General features: G+C 35.8%; 1 protein-coding gene across 5 annotated transcripts in view; it reads right to left on the reverse strand.

The window, feature by feature from the left end:
• The window catches only part of KCNIP4 (potassium voltage-gated channel interacting protein 4), a 433,785-nt gene that overhangs the window by 365,398 nt on the left and 43,217 nt on the right, over nt 1–25,170 (reverse strand). Inside the window, exon 2 of one of the 5 annotated variants that reach the window (XM_048062813.2) lies at nt 24,923–25,071. The exons of the other annotated variants lie outside the window; for them this stretch is intronic. Within the exon in view, the coding sequence (XP_047918770.1) occupies nt 24,923–25,070 (148 nt within the window). The 5' untranslated portion in view covers nt 25,071. The remainder of the gene's footprint in view (nt 1–24,922; nt 25,072–25,170) is intronic. 5 annotated transcript variants of the gene reach the window in all.

Genomic DNA, 25,170 nt, shown 5'->3' on the forward strand with positions numbered 1-25,170 from the left:
TTCACACCAAAAGTTTTAACAGGTGTCCAAGGACGCTGATACAGATTTATTTACACTCATGATATCTCTGAAGTTCAGAACAAAACCATCAGAAATGGGCAGATACCAGAAGAAACCTTCCTGGAAAACATGGCTACAAAGCGTTCAGTCTAACAAGGCAGCAAAACACATAACACAGCCATTTGTGGTCAAAGAAAACTGCTTCTATGAGCAGAACATAAAATAAATTAAGTTCAAGTTGTCAAAAAGATAACATACTATTTTTACCTCAGGAAATAAAGTTGCCATTTAATCTGAGGTACAGCACATAATCTTCATGTCTTCCATCTGTGCATTAGGGGAAAATCTGTTCTTCTCACTTTTCTTATATGCAACTTTATAATTACATAACAAATCCAAACAAAGCCAAAAGATACAAAGTTCTGTAAAGCAGTTACAATATAAATATATATATTACATATATAATATGTAAGAACAAAAAAACTACAAATTTAAACCACCTATGATTTTTAGCACTGTTACAGTTGTTTTTAAGAGAACTTATAAAACAAGATCATGGATCACATTCCTTTCTTGCTTGTACCAACTCTCTGCGCAATTAAGACAGTAAAAGAAAACAATTCTTTTCTCAGAAAGAGTGACAGCTTATAAAAGGTGAAGATAAGCAATACAGTGAAGATAATAGATGCAGTGCATTGCACTGGAAGACAAACAGCATGGATGGAAGCGGAGGGAAACTGTGAATCAGCTTTACACTTTTGGTTGTATCGGTTCCTTAAGACAGCACTAGAAAAGGCCACTGCTGGGCTGTGAAGTGAAAGTGCTGTAGGCATGTTGATTTGGCTTAGCTCAGTACCTTCAGAGACCTACCCAACAATGCAGTATGAGAACAGTTTAACACCACATAGATAGAGCATCTTGTGGCTCAGTGACACAGCAGTGCAACTCTGAAGCAGGTAAATGTACCTGGGTCTATGTAGGTTAGAGAAAACAAGACAGGAAAGCTACCCGTGATATACACCTCTCTGCAGAGGATGGGTACAGAAAAATAATGTATGAGTATATGTTCAAAAGTTTCTCAAAACCATATTGCGTCTATGTTTCAGGACATATGTTCAGAGGAGCATTCCCAAGATCACCAAGTCTAGCACCTACTTACTACTGCAGAAAAATCACATCTTAGTTATTCCTCACATATACCAACTTTCAGTTCTGAAGTAGTCACCCTTCTTGTCCTGTCACTTGTTAGGTGCCTGCTTCAGACACTTTAACATCTCTTTAACAGCCAGAAGCCTGGATTTATTGACAGCTAATTTTTTCGTACTTATTCTTGTGTAACTTTGCTCCTCAGACATTTTTTTCTGTCTCCACATCACCATTATAAGCTATTTAGAGGCAGCATGCATCATCACTTTCCCATAGCCCAGCATCTTTTGCCTAAAAAAGACCATTTATTTTAGACATGTATCTATTTTTTCCGTCTCTTCCCCCTTGCAATTATTTCAAGTAAGGCGTAATGAAAATGTCACTTTTCTATAGCATTGATAAGGGTAAGTATTCACATTAAAGGACTGAGAAGCACCCTAATAGCTGGCTTACTAATAGAGGTGTGAGCCACAGTTTCCACCCCAGCCACCTACAGAGATAGAGGGAACATATGTCAATTGCTCCAGCAGGTAAAGCAAAGTTTAAGTATACAGACAAAACACATATTCAAACAGGTGTAAAATTCAAAGACTGCCCTATCAGTCTAGCTCCACCAGCAAGCCTACTCCCCATGACAATGGTGAAAGTGTTCTTATTAAAAGTCTACATCAGCATTTCATATCCTATAGCTACCTATAGGCAAACACATCATAAAAGCTAGTTACTGAGACATACTTAGCTAACTTGATTTTGTCATCAGTTTATGTTATAATATTTAAAATACCCTGTGGTCTAGAGAAGGTCACATTGTCGCTTTTGTACTAATAAAGACAAAAATCATCAAAGCAGGTGAATCCATTTGTTCATACAATATGTATCTTATAAAAGGCAAACTAGAGTATTCAAACAAGTCAGTACATCATAAATATAAAATGCAGTTAGCTGCAATTAAGGCTTTCATTATGTAATGAAAAACAAAAGCAGTGAAGAAAAAAAGCCCTCATCCTCTTGAGCACCAAAGCTATACATAAAATAAATCACATGCAGGCAAGAACAGAAAACTAGTCCACTAGCTAATTACTTCTGCAAGCACTGATGAGAGAAATTATTTAGTAAGCTATCATACAATGCAGAAAGAAGAACCACTAAAAGTGGAAGTTTGTAACGTATTACTATATTGTAGCATATATTAATTTTCATTTTTAACAAAGTTAAACAGCCCTATTGCTGCTACCTTTTCCACAAAGTGGCTAAAGCACAACAGCTAACAAGAAATAACTTGAAAGTCTCCGGGTTTTTGCAATTTTTATAACTTCTATTTAACCACTAGGTGGTGATAGCTCAACACAGATCAGCTTCTAGTCTGCTAAAATAAGCATAAACTGCAACTGGACAGTACAGTTTAACATTAAATTCAAATGTGCCCTCTACACACTAAAAAAAGGGAAAAATTCACCATTTATGCTGCATAAATTGCTGTAGCATAGACTTACCTGCTGTGGTTGCATCCTTCCACTAACCCCATTCTTCGTTAAAACACTAATAGCTTGAAAAAATAAATCCTTTTTTTTTTCCCTGGATCATTCACCAAAAAAGCCTTCCACCTTGTTTCTAGCTGAGGCACATAGTCATTGTAATGCTCTATAGTGTTGTCTTAGCAAATGCTTCTAAATACTGCAGTAGTTCCACATTTAAATTCTCTCCCTATAGTGCTACTTACAAGGCAGTAAGTCTAAGGCTGCTTCTACAAGTCCTTTTATGAATTCTACAAAAGGCCACCATTTTTGACCCCCCAAAGCCTCCTCTACATTCCTTCAAATAGGCCCCCTCAAATACAGCATATTTAAAGAACACCCACAACCACTGCCTTTTTCATCAGAATAAACCTGTACATCACAGCTTTCCTCACTCAGATAATCAGCCACAAAACCTAATCCCATGTCCCACTACCCCCCAGGTAGCTAAACAAAGTTCAGCTGAAGTCAATTCTCCTTTGAGGCTTGTCCTCCAGCAGGTACATTGGGCACACCTGTACCCTGTTAGATTAGACATACAATCTAACTTTTGCCACAAAGACTAATCAACCACCGGAATTTTTCTATCCAGTTTAGTGTTTGCTATAATAATGATTTTGCATTTGCACAACACTGCTTTTGCTATTAATGCTACATCCTGATCCATTGCCAGTGGCGTTTGTCTCTACGACAGCCTCTGTGTGGTGAGGCTGCATCCCCACCTTCCAGCACGTAGCCCCTAACATGGATTGCTTTCTTCAAATACTGGCACCTGGATGAGTTAGAGCCACACTTGGTCAGCTCTAGGCATTTTAGAGCTCCATCTGGGTGCAGCCCAGCTACCGAAACCACAGAAAGTTGAAAATATGGAAAAAATGCATGGCTTTTCTATTCTCATATTGCTTACAATGGTATCCATAATATGACACCTCTGAAATACAATTATGCTTTTCCAATGATTGTATACAAGTTAAATTCATTGGTTTCTCTCCACATTTAAATCTAAATAGCTGAAATCAGTTAGTTTTAATTACATTCACAAATATACTACTATAAAACTTTAAAGGAAAATGAGTAATGCAACAAAACCATAAAAAAATATAAATCGATACCTCCAGCATAATCACACTTTACTGCACCACTGAGGACGTTCAGAGCCTTATGACTGTGAAAGGGCAGTAATAAGACTATTTGCTAGGATTTCATACAGAAATTTATTAGTTGGGGGAGCTGCACGTCAAAGATGAAGACAAAACAGATTACTGAAGATAACTAGGCTACAGGGCCACAAGATGTCAGATTAACATTATAGGGAAAACAAAGAAAAAGGACTGAGGGAGTTTGTATTACTTTTATGTTACACCAACCTCTGTTTGCACGTCTGCATTTAAGTTATATATAAACATAACATGTTTTCCATAAAACATGTCTCTCTTTAACTTGTCCCTATTTGCTGTCCCGTAGTTTATAGCTCAGTGTGCATGAACACAGCTTGGAATAAACAGACTGAGTGTAATTTATGTCAGTAAAATGGGAAAGAAGAATATATCAGGTATATTAGCTAACAGCATGGCTTAAATAGGTTTTAAACTGAAGCTGAGAAATTTCTACTTAAACCACAAGTAATCCAACATGAACAAAATCAATAGGAAAACAGAGCTACAAAGCAGTAAAATACATGGACCATTCTCCAAAAGTGATAGGCTTTCTCACTAGACTGTGAAAGATCCCATGCTGTTCTGAAGTCTGCATCAGACTGTCACCCTACAGAGAGCATGTAAGAATGATAAACTTATGAATAAAGAGAAAACAAACCCAAATCCTTGATTAAATAACTTAATCTCCTTACTGTTTCCTTGGTCTGCTCTTTCTCAAGTAAACTGTAAAGTCCTTAACGCTTCCCTGTCTGTTCCAGGGTCCAAGCTGGGTGCTTCTTGCATGACCCGAGATACAAAGCATGAATTTTACAGCACTGGGGTTTCACAACACCTACAGACTCTCACTTAGACTTTCCATCTGGCTTCAGAAGTGGAATGAACACGGGCTCTAACCTAGCAGCAGCCCAAGACCTTGGCCACAATTCTGTTCTGCAGCATGAAATTCTTATTATAGTGGACTTATTATAGTTTGTATTTAAACAAACAAACAACAACAACAAAAAAAGATATACACTCAACATGCATCTGAACCACTCAGCACCTAGTCCAGGCTCTACTATCTCTACTAACTCTTAGTGATCCTCTGTACAGAAGAGATAGTTGATCATGTCAGGATTCTCAGGCAACATTTCCACAGTTAACCATTTTCACTGGCCATGGTTCTGCTGCATTTTTATAGGGTCAGGTTTCAGTGCAGAAGGTTGTGTTGCTATCATTTTTGTTACCACCTGCCGTCCTCCCTTCCTTCATTTCCAGAAGAGAAATAGAAGCTGAGTCTCACTCCTTCAGGCTGCAAGAAGTATCACCTGCTTTTCTGGGTTGGTATGATGTGGATTTTCTTCCATGGAATTAAACTCACAGAACTGTCATTTAGTGTAAATGAGGAAATAATGAGGGCATTTTTAAACATTCTGAGCACAAAGTAAAATAAATGTTTGAATAATATTCTCAAATGCCGTTATCATTAAAAAAATAATAATAAGGGAAAATAATGATATCCTAGGGCACTGTCCTCAGTGAACTACAAAGTATAAATAGCTCAGCTGAAAGCAGAACAAAAGTTGTTTTGTGCTATCATATAACTGAGCCAAAAATAAAGCTTTTTTGGCATTGCTTTAGAGAATCTCATAGTTCTTACAAATCTTAATAGCTTAATCTTTTCCTTTAACCTTTCTCTAGCTAGATAAAAGGAATTAAAATAAAGCTCCTGGTTCTCAGGGACAGAATGTTTGGTATGTATTGTTGATAAACAGAAGAATACCAAACCTTCAAACGTTTCTTGACCCTTCCCATTGTATTAACCTAAAGATAGCATTTTTGTAGGTATTACATAATTTCAGATTTGAAGTAGAAAAGTTCTTTAGTACACATTTTCCATAGACCATCTTTCCACAGTAATTCATGCAAAAAGCCAAGACTATGACATAACAGATATATTTAAATATTTAAGGAGGATGATCTCCCTCGTCCTGCTGGCCATGCTGCTTTTGATGCAGCCCAGGATACAGTTGGCTTTCTGGGCAGCAAGCACACATTCCCAGCTCATGTCGAGCTTTTTGTCCACCAACATCCCCAGGTCCTTCTCCTCAAGGCTGCTCTCAATCCATTCTGTGCCCAGCCTGTATTTGCGCTTGGAATTGCCCCAGCTCTGATGCAAGACCTTGCAATTGGCCATGTTGAAAGTCAGGAGGTTCACACAGGCTCATCTCTCCCACCTGTCCAGGTCCCTCTGGATGACATCCCTTCCCTCCAGCATGTTAACAAAACCACACAGCTTGGTGTCATCAGCAAACGTGCTGAGGGTGCACTCAATCCCACTGTTCATGTAACTGACAAAGATGTTAAATAGTGCCTGTCCCAATACAGAGTCCTAAGGGACACCACTTGTCACTGGTCTTCACCTGGACATCAAGCCACTAACTTCAACCCTTTGAGTGCAACCATCAAGCTGATTCCTTATTCACCCAGTGGTCCTCTGTGATGAAGTACTCCTGTCTCACCCCCTACCCCAAGCTTAAGCAGAGCATCCGGCCTAAGCCAGTAACACTCAATGGCCGTCATGATGGATGTGTCCAGTCATGATGGTGGTGTCCTGGATTCAAGGGAGACAGAAGACAAATAGCCAAGGGCTAGTATGCTAACACACTGTAATGGTGCTTTGTGATCACACTTTATAATCTTAGCTAAGTAGCATAAAAGATTCTTGTAATGCATATAATCCTTTAGACACAAATCATTGGCCAAGTCTGGGACTAGGAGTGGGTTCAGCCACACCTAGGCTCCTTACCTCTTCAGTTCAAGGAGTTTAGAAAGCAAGGGGGTCCACTCTGAACCTTGTGACTCATTAGGAGGGTTTCCTTGATGTAATGTCACCTAACCCAGTTTCTTATGTAGTCTCTGTGTAGTATATAATGTCTTTCATTTAGTGTCTTTGAGTTGTATACAACGCCTTTTATGTAGTGTGCAATTAGGTGTACCTTCCAATTATAATCAGGTGTACCTTACCATCATCAAATCTTTGTTGATATGTATAAGCTTTGTTATCAATAAATTATATTGCTGCTTCTCTCTTCCGAGTGAAGTGCATATCATTCCTCATTCCTTTTTCCACCCACAACATCCATCCATCAATTCAATGTCTCTTCATTTTAGAGACAAGGACATCATGCGGGACAGTATCAAATGCTTTGAACAAGTGCAGGTAGATGACATCAGTTGTTCTTTCCTTGTCCACCAATGGAAGTAAAAACCCTGCTGTAAACCTGAAGTAAAAAATTTCTTTTACTTTTCCTCTTTTATATGATAAAATTAGAATTATATGGGATATTTAGACTACCTTTCCTTTTGATAGCAGAAATGGTGTTTCCTTTTGCATGAAAGAATATTGTGGGTCTTTTCACTCATTATTCATGCATACTTTTGTCTTTATCCTTTTGGAAATCATCTAGCAGAAAATTCTCACTAAAACAACGCCAAGACATATATGATGTTCATAAAAAGGAATCTGATGTCCTGGAGTAAGATTTAGTCCATGAAGTGCTCTGAAAGGGCACAGCCTGGTGGAACATCTGATTCGTTCTTACATAGTCACTTTATGAACACTGCAAGTTGGAATTTATTGCCCATAACAAAGAATGGTTAAACAAGACTGTTTCCTAAAAAGTCTATGTACTCATTCTTCATCCAGAAAATGCACGAGTTATAGGATTTATAGTTTATTGCCTCTGACTCAGTTTCAAATAGGGAAAAGGTTGATATTCATGATGGGAATATTTCAGAGGGGCTGATTCTTATCACGCTTTCAGAGTTGAAAAGACTCTCCTTTGCTCAGAAGTAGCATGTGAAAGTTTTCCATAAAAACCTCCATTTATCATCCTACAGCTGTTGGTAAGAGAACAACAGATGGTTTTCCATAGGAGATGACACTGGAGCCAGGGAGAGTTACTGACATCACCCAGACAGGGAGCCTGGCCCAAATGACATGGAGATGGCAGGACTTCCTGCCATGACTTGAGAGCTGATGTAGGCCAAAAGGTACTAGCAGAACGTTTCTTGTTTCATTTTTCAGTTTGCAGAATGATTTTTCCCCATGTGAATAACCTTCTTTGTCTATATACTGCATATATCACTACTTGCTGATATCACGGCACTTTGAATGAATGTGCTGTGGTGGTGCTGCTGTAAAAAAAAAGGCAGGGTAAATAAGATATTAATCATAATTTGCACCATTAATTTTTTTCCCAAAGTCTTTGACCAGCTGAAAATCATGCAGGGCTTTTCTGAAGTTGATAAATGAATTACAATTTGGTTTAAAAAAAATATGGAAAAAGTAATGAGTGTCTAAATCATTAAGGGAGGTATTAACATTATCATAGACTACCGAAAGAAGGAGAAATATTTTTAGCTGTATCTTCTTAGCATGGCTTACCACAAATAGCTGCAGTTTTGGTACTTTCACCACATACTCATTACAAATACTCCACAACAACTTCTAAGAACTTTCCTCTCTGTTAGTGGAATTGATTCATAAAGCTGGAAAATATTTTTTATCCAGAACATTTTTCACACAAAAAAATATGATTTGGTTTAGTTGAAAAAACAAAGGGGGGGGGGGGGTCTATGCTGAGTTCAGTCAAACTTTTTCGTTATAAAGAAACAAACCAGATACTCTTAACAACTTTTATTTTTAACTCAAATTTTGTACCAAACGTTAATTTTTCTAGAAGTTCAACCTGAAAAAAAATCTATTTATCTCTGGGGTGCATTAAGCAGTTTTCTCAATCTCAAACACTGCTTTTCAAGTCGTTTTGGAGCAACCATCACAACTAATAGCTGGCTGTTTGCAGATCTCTACTCACAGGCACTAGCAAAGTTGCTACTAATATCTCAGTAATGCTAATTACTTGAAGAAACAGAGATTAAGAAACAGAGACAGTCACTGCAGCATCTCCCTTCCAAAGCTGCAGGGAGCTAAAATGTTTTCCTGGTTTTGCAAGCTGAGTAAGAGAGCTGACGGGAAACAAAATGGCTTGCTCACACTCAGTGAGTTAGTGGCGAAGTCAGGCATGCAGCCTGATGTGTGGACATGGCTTATAGACCTGGCGTGTAGCTCAGAAGAAAGCAGTGATGTGACTGAGACTGTACACCTGCAGAAGCCCCAGCCCATGAGTGAAACTCAGCACCATTTTCCTCTTTTCCTCTTTCTCTGTTGCCTGAAGCAGCCTTCCTCCCTCCCTGCTCCAGAGGGAAGCTAGATGCATGCAGCTAGCTCTGAATAAGTTGTGAGGAGTTCACAACACCAAAAATAGCATTGTGTATAGACAGTAGCTGTGTCTCAGAAGTAGCACAGCTCTGCTTGCGTGGCATAATGCCTGCTATAGTTAGCACTGCTTAGTCGGCTAATTAGCCTAGTGAAGGTCCTGCACTAGCGCTTGCATCTTATTTCCCACTGCAGAGTTAGCTCAGCTGTGGTATCTCTGCATAGTACATCACTGTCCGGAAAAACAGCTGGATTCCTGGTACGTCTGTATAGTGATGATCAGGCAGATAAACAAGCAATATATATACATCTGTCTCTTTGATTTGACCCACACTTCTCGTGAGTTGACAGAGGGAAGTAAGAAATCTGTCCTTAGATTACACCTCAGGGTAGCAAGTTCAGTGAAAATTTTACTTTACATAAATTAGAATGTATACTTGTACATAAAAAAAAAAAAAAAACTATTATGGCTTCAGAAACTTAAATTGTTACTTTTCAGCATAATTTCAAAGTTTAAAACCAACTAGCGCATTGTGAATCACTCCTCACAGTTGAAAATATATAGAATATTAAAAAGAAGAATTATATATATTATTATATATTATATATTATAATATATAATATTATATATTAAAAGAATTATATAATATGGTAGGAAAAAAAAAAAAAGTGGAATCATTGAACCTTTCCAAAATATTATAATCTGATACCTTTAACTTAGGAAATTAATTAAAATATGACCCTGTTATTATGTGTTTTTTTTTAAACTTGAAAATAGGACTAAAACCTGCCTAATATGACACCATTTTTATTAATTAATGAAATAATATAAAGACAGCTGGCTTCTCACCTAAAACTTGTGAACAGTGAGGAGAAAATTATGATAAATTAAATATTATAAAAATATTCACTCGGAGGACTCCAAAGAACATTGCTAGGTGTTTAGAGAAGCTGATGGATTTACTGCTTACGAACTGGGGACAGCCCATTTCCCCACAGTCTTATCCTTAATTAAGTCATTTATTTCTGGCATAAATAGGGTTTTAAGTATTAGTTGTTATTTATTAGATTTGTTACTTGATTTGTAGAAGTGCATTTTACTACACAAAGTGAAAGGCAACAAAAAACTGAGCTCAGGCTCTGCTCTGCAACAATGATAGTCAAGAACAAAGGTATCTGCATTCCTCCAGCAAAGGTTAAGGAGGTTTCTATTACTAACATTGAGCAAAAAGAAGAAATCATTTCCTGTACACCTCTCCCAGAGCACAATGAAGTGAAAGGCAGCTAACAATCAGATCTTTTGGTCTGACCACAGATGTTGCCTTCTGTAGTTAACTTAAAATTATTTTACCAGTCACTGAAACACACTGATATATTTATTATATGGACTTGTTAAGTTAAAATTCAGGAAGTTTTCAATTTTATTTCTAGTTCAGTTCCTGTTCAGGAAGATCACAAATATTATGTGTAGAGATTATGCAATATAAAGTTTGGAATTTAGTCTGGACATTGTTCTAAAAAATCCCATATATATCTTGCACTTAGAAACAGGACTTCGGTACCCTGTTAGTTACTATAAACAAAAAGGTAACATAGCATTTGTCTTGTGCAGAGATCTCATGCAGATTCTTTCCACAACTGGATGCAAGTCTCTTGTGTGGGTCACTGTCTCAGAGAACAATGCATTGCTTCAATTTTATCTGCAGTTTCCAAATCTTCAGAATCTCCAATCTGAGCGTAACTTAAACTCTATATAATGCAATCAAAATCTGGCAGACAGGATAAGTAAAACTGCAGGACCATCTAAATATACCATCTATACTTTTGGTATAGATAGTGCAGAGAAGAAGCAAGACATGTTTTTTGGGGGGTAAAAAAAATAAATAAAACCAAAACCAAGAATTTAATTGCTGTTTAAAAATCAACATCTCACTAAACTGCAGTATCTCTCATAATTGTGAAGGATGTTCATAAAAGTTGAAATTATTTATAACATCAGCTTTAATAAAAACATATAGGACTGGAATATAAAACAGCTGGCATTTGAAAGCTCAGCAGGCGTTATGATACTGAAGGAAGGCTCTTCTGAACTCTTTTCATAGATGAGATCACAACCTTTAGTTTCTGAGCAGAGGAAGAAAATAGGCTATAAAAAAAAAAAAAGTAGAAAACAGACAAGAAGAAAAACAAAACATTCAGGCTAATCTTTCATTTTCTATGAATGAAATATAGAAATTTTATCAGCTTTCCCAGTGAAAGTGAAAAGACAAATGGCAGAATAATAATGTTTTCTTTACTGGTACCCAAAATTCTTCCTTCCCCGTTTTTGCAAATGATTAAGTGTTGACTTATTTCCTAATATATTAAGCATAAACCTATTTTTAATAATACAAAAACCTTGAGAATCCAATTTTAATTCCTAAAAAGGCAAGAATTTCAAAGTCCAACAAAGAGCTTTTTCTGAAACAAGTGCCAGTATAGTTGCAGCCCTCAGTTGGATATAAACTCCTCAGTCCCTATACAAGCCAAAGTCTTTCCCTTAAAAAAAAATCAGAAACATTAACTTTATAGAAACTTCTCTCATGTGGATGGATCCACAAGAACCCACTAGAGAAATAGGTAACTCCCAATAAACCCTATCATTGCCAAGGTCCTCACAACCAACCATGGAAAAAGAAGATAGAGCAGAAAAAACGGGATTTATTTCACAATTCAATATTTAAAGATAACTTGCTAACAGGTTATTTCCAAGAGGTATAAACACATTTCTGAAATACAAATGAAAGTAGGGCTTCATCCCTCTCCCCATACACAGAACAATAGCAGCATAAGAACTTTAGTTCTGGTAGCTTAAGATTTTGACATATTTCATTTTATAATGTGTTTGAATACGGAAAAAAAGTATTTCTCAAAATGAGGGGAAATGGAGCAGACATGTTAGCTACATGTGACTAGATCAGTATTTAAAATAGAGACATGATATCCAAAATTTTCATACGTCCTACTTACATTTCCTAAGCACGTGAGAAATCTGGAGGTCAGTTGTACTGCCTTCTGTAGGTCATACTCACTTATTTCTCCTAATCCACTTATTTTTTGTGATTTATTAGCTCATTTATTAGATTCTGTCAACTTCTAGGTAAAAAATTCAGTTTGGCTTTGCCAAGAAGGTATAATATTGTCTGTCTAATGGTCAAAAGTATACTTCAGTGCATAAGCTCAAAGATATCTATGCCAGGATGCAGGACAGAATGTAGATAGTCTTTATGCACATTTACCTCTAATAATAAAAGCACAATGGCACTAAACAGTGCAAAAAGAGTGTCTCTGTCCTTGGTATATATGAAAACCATATGACTACTGTTGCCTTACAGAAGAGGGTAGGAGAGACACACAAAGAGAATAAAATACATCGCTTTAGAAGAGGAAAAAAGAAAAGAAAAAGTGGGAAAATTCTCCTTTTCTGTTGCAATTTTTATGAACTTGTTAGAAGGGCAGTTTTTGGATATCTCTCTAGTCACAGCTATTCAGAGGAATGCTGATCAGGAAACTTCAGCTGGATTTGCATTTTACTGAGAGGTTTTCTCCCTTCAGAAGCTTTTCTTTGGGACATTAAGCTATATAGTTCTAATTCCAGACTGGTGGCTGAATGCATCAACTTGTTATCCTAAGTAGTTTTCACTAGTTTTCTTTCAACAGGCCCTAACAATCAGCAGGCTTCATCTGTGTGAAATTAATTCCAAAATGAAAATGTCCATAAATAAACAACTAACACCTTCACCCACATTTCTGTATGATCTGGAAATGGCTGTAAATATTGGAGTAATGAGTCTTTGGGTATAATATTCTGTGAAATATACTTCAACAATCTTGGTGTGTCAAACAAAAGCTTAAATAATTTTGCAGAAGGTTTTATCTAACCTGAAAAGACACAACAACCCATTTCTGATGAACAGAGCCCTTTTATATACCAAAGAAAACTGAATCTGGATGCAAATGGTTACATATTCAGCAAAATCCCCACTAGCAACTTTTGTCAGTGGCAGATAGGATTATGTCAGACATCAGAAAAAATAAATAAATAAATAATAAAAATAAAAAGCACCACAAACTTATCTAGCAATGTTTTGTTGTCTTCATGACTGAAAGCACCACAGTAGATACACAACGTATCTACACAATATACTGTAGATGTTTATTCTGTCTTGTGCAATGTACACAAAGCAGAAAAAAAATCTGAATGGAGTGCAAGAAAAAATCTTTTGAACTCAACACTACTTTATAGGACATCATATGTAAAAAAAGAAATTAAGTCCAGTAAAACCCATACTACCCAGTGAGACCCCTCTACTACTGTCAAGAAATATCCAGCCCCACTGGATCTTCAGAGAAAATAATTAGAATGATTTCCTCATCATTTATCAGCAAGATCGTTCATTACCAATACCACTATCATACTTTTTGCCATACAGACGCCAATACCAAAGCTAACCAGAATTAAGTCTTTCTGAGGGACTCATCTGCATCCAGAAATTTCATATCAATTCCTTTTAAAATTTTAATATCAAACTTACCTTGCAATTCGTTCTTTTAAACCACAAGGTTTAATGAGTTGTTGCCTACTACGGTGTATGATTTTTTCCAGAACAAAGTATGGTTATACTAATGTCACTGACTACAAGGTATTGATCTTAGCATTTATCCAGATGTGTGGAATACAGATATATCAATTGTGTATCAATTAAAATTACGCTGATTAGATAGTGCATAATGGGAAAGAAAAATCATGTTCACATACTCAGCTCTCTTTGTGCCAACACATTATCTTTATCCCATTAAAGAGCCTTATGCCATCTGTACCATCTGTGATACCAGCTGGTACATTGGTCCAAAAATATCTCTTCAATTATGGTATACTGATTAGTTTTTAGTATAGAATCAATTGTAGCTTAAATAAATTATAAAAATAAATCTGTATTTTTTTTCATTTCTGTGATTTGATTTTGGTAATGAAAATTCAAAAACTTTCTAAGACTTGGAGATTTCATAATTTACTTCAAATAAAATAAATAAGGAGTGAAGTGGGGATATTGGTCAAATAAGACATATTGGGACTTCATTCAAAAAGCATTTCTAGCAAAAATCAGTGAAGGAGCTACTACATTAAAACTTAATGTTACAAAGCCAACAGTAGAGTGTTATTTGATATAAAGATTTATCTTACTCACTACAGAGGCATTTTTATAAAGCAAATTGGGTGATTCCTACTATGATGAAACTTATGGCAAGGTTTTCACTGATTTTTTGTAACGTTACACAAGTGGAAGTACACTAGAAGATGCACATCCTTCCCTACTCACCACACTTTTCATACTTTGTATCGTAGGGTCTGATCCTTTGATCAATCACTTTGGTTTACTACTACTTGTAGTCTGACAAGTTCTGACAAGTCTGACAAGGTCTGACAAGACAAGTTCTGAGTTTTATGCTATAAATCCTTCAAACTAAGGAATTCTTTTGTATATATTACTTATGTAGGTAATATACAGGAAAATAACTGCATTGTGTTCATAAATACTAACAGCATTACTTCAGCCCCTTTCCACTTATGCATTATGGTGAAATCTTTTAATGGTTTGACCATTGGCTATATTTTGAAAAGGAGATTAATTAAGCTTAATTAAGGAGTTTAATTCATGCGTAGCACTTATTCACCAAATTCAGAACCTCACTCTCCACATCTTGTTACCCAGTAATTTACCTGCAAAATATTACTGAGAATCTGAATTCAAAATAGAGTTTTCTACGATGTTCATCACGACAGTGTCTGGGTTCTCCACAAATTTTGCTACATTTACGTTCACAACATCCCCATGAGATGAGAGGGTATGATACCTACTTAATGCAGATAAAAGGCACAGTAAGATTAAGATCAAAGGTATTGACTAATTCATGCACTTGGTAGGAAATTAATGGAAGCTGATTCTCACATTGTTCACACAGCCTTTCAATATATGTTCAAAGTCAAGTTGGGAATGCTGCAAGCGCTCAGTAGTCTGCAAATCAAACTGCAAGGATTTTCTCAGAAAACAAGAAATACTCAGTGCCCATCCCTAAATTTGTCTTAACTGACTCTTCTAACATCACATAGGAGCACTCTGTCAGAAGAAATCCCATTCTCCAGACTAAATTAACGATGTGGGTCTCCTTTCTTTCCTGCATTTTTTTTCACTACTTCCTTATTCACACAATAAACAGCTAAGAAATTGCACTGTCTTCTTTACAAGCATTTCTGTGAATCAGTTCATCGTCTGAGAATTTCACTATGTTCACTAAAAAGTAGATTTTTTTTAACTGATAGCTGCAGTAGCATATTGTGCCTCCATATAGTTCAAAACTAGAGGGAAATAAATAATTTCTGGGCTTAGAGACATTTAATCACAGCAGATACTATTGAGATTCAGGGAAAAAAAAAATAAAAAAAAAAGGTTCAATTCTAAGTTGCTGTAGGGATACATTGAGATTTTTCCCCACCTCCATCTAAGCTTGATCTTTCTCACCAATCATTTTCATCTCAGTCACATCAGAAGTGGTATGAACCAAATGTCAGAAAAGGGTCATTGTTAAAAGCAGCCAAACTATCATAGCTAGGGAAGGTAGCTCTTGTCAACTGAAAGCTAAGCTAAAACATTTTACCTCTTAACCAGTGAAGATAAATATAGAGATGTTTATAAGCTCAGCTGATGGATACTACATTCAAGAGTTGTTGTATTTTCATGGCCTTAAATACACATATACATGAGGTAAAACATAAAAGTCACATAGACTGATGCTAGTTAAATTCTGAGGAACTGGGTGATTTGAATAGACAGAGGTCTAACTACGACGCATTCTCACCATTAGACACCTCTTGCTATTACATTCACCACAGACTTAATCCATTCCTTTGCGTTAGCCAGAAGCAGGTAATGAAGCCAGCTTCACATTTCTGTTGCCCTAGACCTTTGGACCTTGTATGGTCAGATATAGGTTTCATCTACTGTTGGGAATGATGATCATCCCAATGTGTCCTGAGATACCCCCCAGGTATCTCGCTTTTGCAAGAGAAAAGTACCAAAAGTGCTTAGGTAGCTAAATATTTGCAGCACCATTTTCTCTGACATATGTGAAATCAAGTATGCCTTCTGCTTTGCTGCACAGTACAGGTTTATTGGCATTTGGCTGAGGTGATCTGCAAAATTCAGTTGCAATGTTGCCACAGATGACTAATACAGTACTGTGCCCACAAAACATTTAGATGGCTCGGTGAAGAATTCCAGTCTTTTTGTGAGTCTCTTGCACACAGAAAGGATGAATAAGAAAATTAAAGAACAACTGAGAACACATCTCCTTGCCAAGAAGATAATGCTACTGGAAGGAACAGCAGGGAGGTCCCAGCAGGATAGCATTATTGAAGCAACGAAGAGCATCAGGTCCTCCCACTTACCCCTTTTGGGCTGAAAGCAGGGCAAATCTATCCCATCAGAATCATTGTCTGCCAGAAGAGCTGTCAGGACCACACTGCAGACTCCAATGGAAACAAGCATTCAAGAAAGGCGACGGCAGCAATAAATTAAATGGGGGAGGGGAGAGTGGGGAAAGCAACAAGGCAACATGTAATTTTCTTGTTTTAGTCATTCCAATTAATTTGTTTCTTACTATTTTTCCCTCCCTTCTTCTGACCTAACTTTCCACTTCTAAGATACGTTGTTTTTCCTTTTAATTTGACCTTTTGTGAAAAGTTATCCAGTGCTTCACCACAAAAAAAAGGGGAAAAAAAAAAGGAAAGAAAAAAGTTGGCATTGCATACTTTAAAGAAGCTGCTTCTGGCAGCTTATTAGGTCTGTAGCAGAACTGCTCCTTCTAGTCTCAGCATTTTTTTCAGGGACAGATGCTCACAAACACAATTGTGTTATACTGCACTAATATTTGATACACTTCGGTAAACAAAATTCAGATATCACTAACCAACACAACAAATCCAGTTCTTTATGGGCCATACCATTTACACAAAGACATTCAGAACTACCATTTAATCTGGAATACTCTCAATATATTTAGCCACTTAAATTGCTGGAATAATGCCCAGATGGAAAGTGGCAAGATATTTAAAGATTGATTCCATTTTCTAAGTATGCCATGAATATAAAAGTCCTTCCACTTAATCTAATACACTTTTTCAGCCTATTAGTTTTTGATTGATAGAATGTCTTGAAATAAAAAAAGCAGCTGTTGGCAGACACAGCAGAAATCAAAGATACTGTGAATACAGAGACTAACTAGAAGTATATATTGGTTTCATAAAGGACACAATTTAGTTTCCCAAATGGGGCGATCCTCTACATTTATTATATTCCAAACCTTCAATCCTTAGAACTTGAGTTTTAAGTAAAAGATTTTCAATGAATTAACAACTGTGTTTTTTAGTATTTTTTTAAATGGCATACTGACCCTTGTATAACAAAGAAGGGAAATCTGGGGAGACAAAATTAGACATCAGATTTACAAATAAAGAGGTAATAACTCCATAGTTTGCTTAGGTGTTCAGGACATACAATTGCTATATTATATTGCAATTAATCATTTTTTAACATCTGCATGACATTGAAGCAACAAGTCCAATTCTATGAAAAAAACAACTACAATTAGAAAAACAATTATTTTTCAGATATAACTAGCTCATTAAAGAGCAATTAATCACATATTTTTTTTATTCTTAGGCCAAAGTCACGAAGATGCTGAGGTTTTTTCTAACAGGTTAAACTTATTGAAGAATAAGGTGATCATTGGTAAGTAGGATTAAGGATCTCAGTGGAAAAATAAAAGTTCATTATGCAAAGTCCAGAGTGACATCCCTGAGAAGGTTCCATTCAGCTCAGTGGTTCCTCATGCTTTTTATATGAAAGGAAAACACACTTTCTTTATTTTTTCACGAAAAAAAAATCAATAAAAAATGTCCATTTGAGGCTCTTAATTAGTTTAAAACTGTTCATTGTTTCTTAGGAAGCTTATGAATACTACTAAGTGTCAACACTGCTCTGTAGAAAAAGAAAGGGAAGCAAAGGACAAAAAGCTTTGAAGTTCAACGTGCCCTTGTGTAAATCTGCCATAAGTTAATACTTGACTTTCTAGTATCATGTCCCTCCTAGTAACTGCAACTTGCTTCAAAGAAATGCTGGGATGACAAGGTAGCAATTGCAGAAGACCATAAATATCTATTCTAACATAAAGGAAACAAAGCTCCAAGAGAAAAGGAGAAGCATTCCGTGTTCTGTAACACCTAAATATCCAGGGAAGCATAAAGCAGAAGTTCCATAGAGTGATGTATTCACTTTTTTCAGAACCATGTTTCTGGGGGGGTTAACTATGGAGCACGTTCAATCCTTCGAATCTCAAATGCTGAGGAAATCTAATTCCCATGAAATATCCATTTTACAAGCACATTCACCCTTAGCAGAACTGACTTCATAATCTGCATTTTGCAAATTGCTATCTTTGTATTAAAGCATCTAAAAAACAAAATTATGGGTAATAGTTATGTTTATTGGCACAAATAACTGTTTCAAGGACTCTGAAGAGGCATGAACAAATTCTCCCCAAACTGTAAACCAGTGGTTATTGCAAAATTTGTGCAATTTGATTTTTAAATTTGGAATTGTTATCAAAATTTTCATCTATATGCACATAAGTAAAGCAGCAAGGGCTTTTGTCAAGATTGTGGCCTCTGAGTGTTATTTTTTAAAACCTTAAGAGGTATTAAAACCTTCAGAAGGTATGCATTCATGTTTTTTTTTCTAAGGCAAATTTTGGAGAATGATTTCTAAACTTCCTTGAGCCAAAAATTATATTACTTTAATTTTATATATAATTGTCAGAGCCTCATACTTTCATTAGCTATATGCATTGCTCTGTTTAGCAAGTCTGTACACAAATACACAGTGAAAAGCTCCTTTCAAAACATTAATCACTGGAATAATCGCTTTGGAATGATTCTAAGTTGTGAGAATCAATGTTTTTCCAATTTCCCCCTTAATGACCTGAAAGATAACAAACATTCCTGAATAATATTCTTTCCTGTTAATTTGTGCCATTAACTATTACTGCTACCCTGAAGAGAGTATTAGAGGTCTTATTGAGATTAGATCACTCTGTGCTGCGCATTTAAAAGAAAATGACATCCACCAGGGAGAGCTCCTAATTTTATTGCCATGATTTGTCTTTCAGAGTTAACATTTGGCAAAAAGGGAACAAACTATGAGGCACCCCTTTTTGCCGAGTCTCATCATACAAACTCTTTTGTTTGAGATCATAAGGGAAGAACAAGCTCTGGTGGAAAACAAGAACAGAAATACCTTATTTTCTCTTACCTTTTTTCTTTTCTTTCCACCATGTTTTATTAAAATTTGTAGAACAATCTTTTCCTACATATAAATATGAACATCTACATCCCTATTTTAATACTGATTATTTTTTAGCTAAGAATAGTCCTAAATTAGTGTCAGGGGAAAAAATCTGAAAGAAGCTTATTACTTGCAAAATTTTAACAAATAAACAGAATACATCCACATTTTACATTCAGTTCAGCCCCTTGAAAATATAAGCACATGCAACACATGCTGTATTTATTCCGAAGGTGATTTTTTTTGCAGCATAAAATGCAATGTTTGCACAGTGCGCCAGAACATATAAGGCACCACAAAAACTTTTGCTTTATTATAGCTGAATAAGAAAACAATGCTAATTCATAGTTCACTGTGATAAAAGAAATACCTAACGCAGCACTAAGTATGCTCATTCTCTTTGAAAAAGGTTATTAAAAGACACAAAGTGAATAAGGTTTTAACTGTAACTTTGCCTGGCCTTAGTAGCTAGCTTACTTAAGACCAATGTGTACACCAATTGCATCATCATCAACACGTAAAACATTTTCATAAATATTTCAAATAGACAAAGTGGGCTAAACATCATTCATTTTGAATTCCCAGTTAAGTTTCTCTTCTTAGAGTCTTTACAAAATAGACAAAGATTTATGTACTGGCTAAAACTATGAAAGGTTCAATTTTTAAATACATTTCTATCTGTTTTCAGAGTATAAAATCTCAGGGGCATTAATCTCTTCAGTGGTTAACATGCATAGTAATATACATACTCCTTATTGAGCATTCTGGACAGATTTAGTAGGAAAAGATTTCAGTCTACTTATTTACAGATGTTGACCATTTAAAATGGAAAGGATAAGAGACATGGTCCTCTCTCCAACTCTCTCCTTTTTCCTTCTCTTAGCGGCTCTCAGACTCAGCAAAGTCATATGAACTTCAGTTCTATAGGCACATAGGACAAATTTCTCTTTGTGCTCATCTGGAGTTTTCTGAATTCTTCTCGTGATGACATGATATTGTTCAAAGCATCTGGGAGAAAGCTAGGGGGGAAAAAACTGGGAAAAACATTGAACTGACATGACATGAATTGAAAAATGATGCATCTGACAACTGAATACAAATTCAATTACTGGACAAGTTAATATCTGAACTGTGTATCAGCAATACTTTGAGAGAGGGATGTTTGTGAAGAGCAGTTACTAGAGAAAGGGAATGAACTCAGGAGGATATGCTGTCCTTGACTCTGGATATATATTACTTAGTGTTGTTGTTTTCTGTCATTTTTATCTTCATTTATCTTCGTTTATTATCTTCGTGTAGAAAAGCATGACTTAGTAAACCTGAAATAAGGCAGACTTCAGTAACTATCATTCTATGCATGAGCAAACTCTTTAGGGAAAAGAAAAGGCTTTTGCTTCAGTAATGAATTTAGGAAACAACCCTTGCCTCCTGTTTAGTAGCTTTGTGAGCTTTGATAATGGAAAAGACATCTACTTTAAACCTTGTATGTAATCCTGCTGTCTACCTTTCAGGTTGTCTTTGCACCATTACTTCACTGCTCAGCAGAAATGTAGTTGAAACAGACACACAAGAATTAGAGCTGAGGGACACATTGGAAGAATGTTTCAGTCCAAAGGACCCGTGCTCAATATTAACACAGATTCTTCCTAATTTTGAACTGGGAGGAAACTTTCTTTTCATGGTCTAAGATGTGACTGGATTCAAAAGTACTGCTCAACATATTTGTGTATAAGAAAAGGCAAACGTACAATAGGGGGCAGACTATCATCCCATTCACAGGAAGTCCTTTTTTAAGAAACCAGTACTGACAAAGTCCAGAAGGAATTTTTTAAGATATCTAAAGTCTGAGAGTATATGAAGTATTCTAGGGAGAGCAGAACATTTAATTAGTTCTCAAAAAACTTCGTTATTTTTTCATTAAATATTCTGTCAAATATGCTGACAGAGAAAGATACACTCAGTAGTTGACAGCTTGGAATTATTCCTAAATTATTCTTATCTTAACTCATAAATAAGTGGTTTGAGAAAACACAAACAATATAAAAATCTATAAATAACAAACAGTTGATAATCAGTAACATTTTAGCAGTATTTAATGCAGTCAGCCATATAATTCCTCCAGATTTATCTTTGTGAAAGACAACCTGTTTTCCTCTTGGTGTCCCTCATTTGCATTTTAAAAAATCTGTAGCAGGATGTATATTCATGGCATGGAATAATCAGGGAAGACTCATAACTGCCCTAGGTTAACTGAGTAGGTTGCCAATTTAGTAAGGAGATACTTCAGGCTGCTCAGTTTTTCAAATACACTTTAAACTTGGGCCCAGAGCTCACTGAAACATCAAGCTCTAACTGATGTATACCTGGCAATAGTCTGAAACTGTTCCTCAAGCCTTAGTTACAAGATACCTACTCTCTGAAACTGCTGTGCGAGGAATTACTCAAATTACTGAGCTTTGAACATTGACTAAAATAGTGACTTTAGTATCGAATTGTTTCCCATTGACAACTGTTATTCCATTTACTTTTCTTTGAAATCCAATACACCATTTTTTATTCTCTTGCTCTTCCTTTGGAGCAATCACGGCTGCATGAAAATCATGCTATGTTAATAGTTCATAGAAAAGGGTTGAGTGTAACCATCTTTCCAGTATTTATGTTACAACATTCTTCTCTTACTCATACGACAGATGTTGAAGCAGGAAGAGCAGGAAGAAAACCCCAGTGCATTGACATTCTAACGTTTTACCATAGGAGTTAAGATTATTCATTCTGAAAATTGTGTTAAATCATCTGAACATAACAGTAAGTCAAGTATTTATTTGCATGCTTTGAATTCATAAATGGAAATTGTCTCTGAAAGTATAATTAATTCTATAAAGTTAAAAGAACGTGTTGACAAACTCAGTTTCAAGATCATGCAAATGACCTACAATAAGAAAAACAAATTGTTGAAAATAAATAAATTCTACTTTAAAGGAAAGATCAACTGCATGTTACTATACAGTATTTCCTGCTACAAACCCTTATAATAGCAGTGAATAACCAAATAACTCATTATTTACAGTCTTCATTATTTTTTAAAAATATGACCAAACAAATTTTGGTTGCTTTTTAAGTATTTAATCTTAAATGCCTAATGATAACTTTTATACCACTTCACAAGTGTGAGGTATCTTAAGACAACCAATGAGGAATCTGATTTGTGTAAAGGAATGACTAAGTGGAAATGAGCCACCACAGTATCAATTGCAAACCCATCTTCATCCTCCAACGGAAAGTATTAGGCATTGAGTGAGTATTTCAGTAGCCACATGCTCTGTAGCTGCCATAGCAGTGTCATGGGTACTAGGAGAAAGGCTATTTACAGAAGACCTCTTGCTGAGTTAACTAATTCCAGAGAATGGGTGGGTATGTATCTGCATGGTCAAGCCTGGGTGTTTACAGAAATGCTCCGTTTGTTTATGTGTATGAAATCTTACCTAGCTGTGGATCAGGAACTCAGTGTGATATGCCATATATAACACGTTACAGGTGTCAGAAGACAATAGTACTCAAGTCCAAGAAAACCTATTTGGCCAGTGGAGTCACCTTGGAAAAACAGTGTTGAAGAAAGTACCTCAGGAGGTCAGTTTTGGTGATCTTGATGAATATACAAAGGTTCTTGTAAAGGTGTTCCCTTGAGAAAGTGTTTTCTATCATCTGGTTGATAAAGTAAAATTAATGGCTTAATTTTGAGTTAACAACGTGTTAAATTCCCATTTTGTCTCTGTTGGAGTAACCCAGAGTAACTTGATTCATCCTGATTCATCTATCTTCTGATTCACTTTACCAAGACAAAATAAATCCTCAATTCTGTCATTTCCTGTCAACAGTTTGTAGACCCTTTCCAGAGGTGAAAATGATTAGCCAGTTTAAAGTTACTAAGAATCAAACATATTAACTTCAGTGCAAGTTGCTTTTTATTCACACACTATGACTAGAGAGCTGATTCCCTAGGCCCACACAGACTGTTGATAAATAACTCATGAGTTTTAACTCATGCCATACTATGAAATGACCCAATAGGGAAAAAAAAAAAAAAAGTTTCTATGAACAAAAGAATGAGTTTTGAAAGGATTACAGCAAAATCATTTTTGCTTCATTAGCTTCAGTAACAATATAAAATATAAATGAAAGTGACAAGAATTATAGGTACAAACTGATACACAATCAAGGATGTATTTAGCAAACCATAATATGTATACTGATTAAAGCAACCATTCATAGTATTATCCTAAAGCTTTAAAAACGAGTGGCCAAGAACAGATAAATGATTGTGCTGAGGTTAAAAGGCATATCAAACACATGTCTACTTGGATAATAGACGGATAAGGGCAGTTTAAGATCAGAGGCAGGTTGCATTTAACCAGCTCATTTTTTCCTAAATGTTGAAACTAAGGTACTGAAGCATATCTTTTAAAATGAATGTATAAATAAAAAAGTATATCACTCAGGGTATGGTGACTTAGTTTGTCATGACTAAATAATGTCATCCATTCTTTCATTCAGTTTGACACAAATTCAATATATAGAGGGCCTGTTTTTTTAATTGTCATAAACAATGTGCAAGGAGATGAAAAATGCTGCCAAATCACAAAAGGGTTGTTTGGGACAATTTTTTTGTTTTATTTTTACATAATGGTGCAAAGTACAAATATGATGGTAAAAAGAGGAATCAGTGCTGAATAAAATCTTTAAATGTGTGTAGGTTCCAGAGGAAAATAAAGCAGATTAACCATCACTTCACTGTGGTTGTTGTTTAATTTATTATTCATAAAAGAGTTAGACTTTCAATGGGTGAGATATTTCACAGCCAAGTTCCAATTTAAAAAGAAGCATTTCTTTCAATATTTATTAATAAATACAGTACACAGCATCATTATGTAAAAAAGTGACAGGATGTTACCTTTCTCCATTTTCTCTAAGACAAAGGAATTGATCATGTAATATCCATGTAAATATACTCTGAAAGTGATCAAAGGAGTTTATGCTCATCAAAACAGATCTTGGGGTTGAGCCCTGATAAACTGATAGATTTAATTACTGGGATTTTACATGTATTCATTTAGCTTGTGATTGAAGGATTTTTTTTTTTCTGCAGACCTTTTCTGCAGATCATGTATTTTGGTGTGCTACAAAATGAATGCTTATGCAGTACAATTATTTATATCACATTATGATAAAGCACCTTCAATCAAAGCTGTACCATTTCTAATCTCTTTGCACAATAGACCCAAGACAGTAGAGACTTTTTGTACCTGTAACTTGACTGATGCTAAATTCAGTAGTACCTCTATCAAAAATTCGGAATTCTTGGAAAGACAGCAATTGCTCCTACACTAAAAATTTCAATAGGAAAGGTACCTTTAGAGCTCAAACTTTTCCAGGCAAAAAATCGTTTTACCAAGCAGCAATTCCTAAGCAATTTCTTGCAGCTTGCAGGTTTCTGATGATAATGTTGCAAATCTTCTTTCTCTTCATGTGTTTTCTTCTCTGGTACTAAGACATCCATCCTAAACAAAAACTTAACCTTTACTTTTCCTGAAAGTTATACATATACAACTTAAATCCATAGACTGGAGGTAGGGGAGATGGGTGTGGGGGAGAATGGA

Source organism: Anser cygnoides, chromosome 4 (genome assembly GCF_040182565.1).
Source record: "Anser cygnoides isolate HZ-2024a breed goose chromosome 4, Taihu_goose_T2T_genome, whole genome shotgun sequence".
NCBI classification, from domain to species: Eukaryota; Metazoa; Chordata; class Aves; order Anseriformes; family Anatidae; genus Anser; species Anser cygnoides.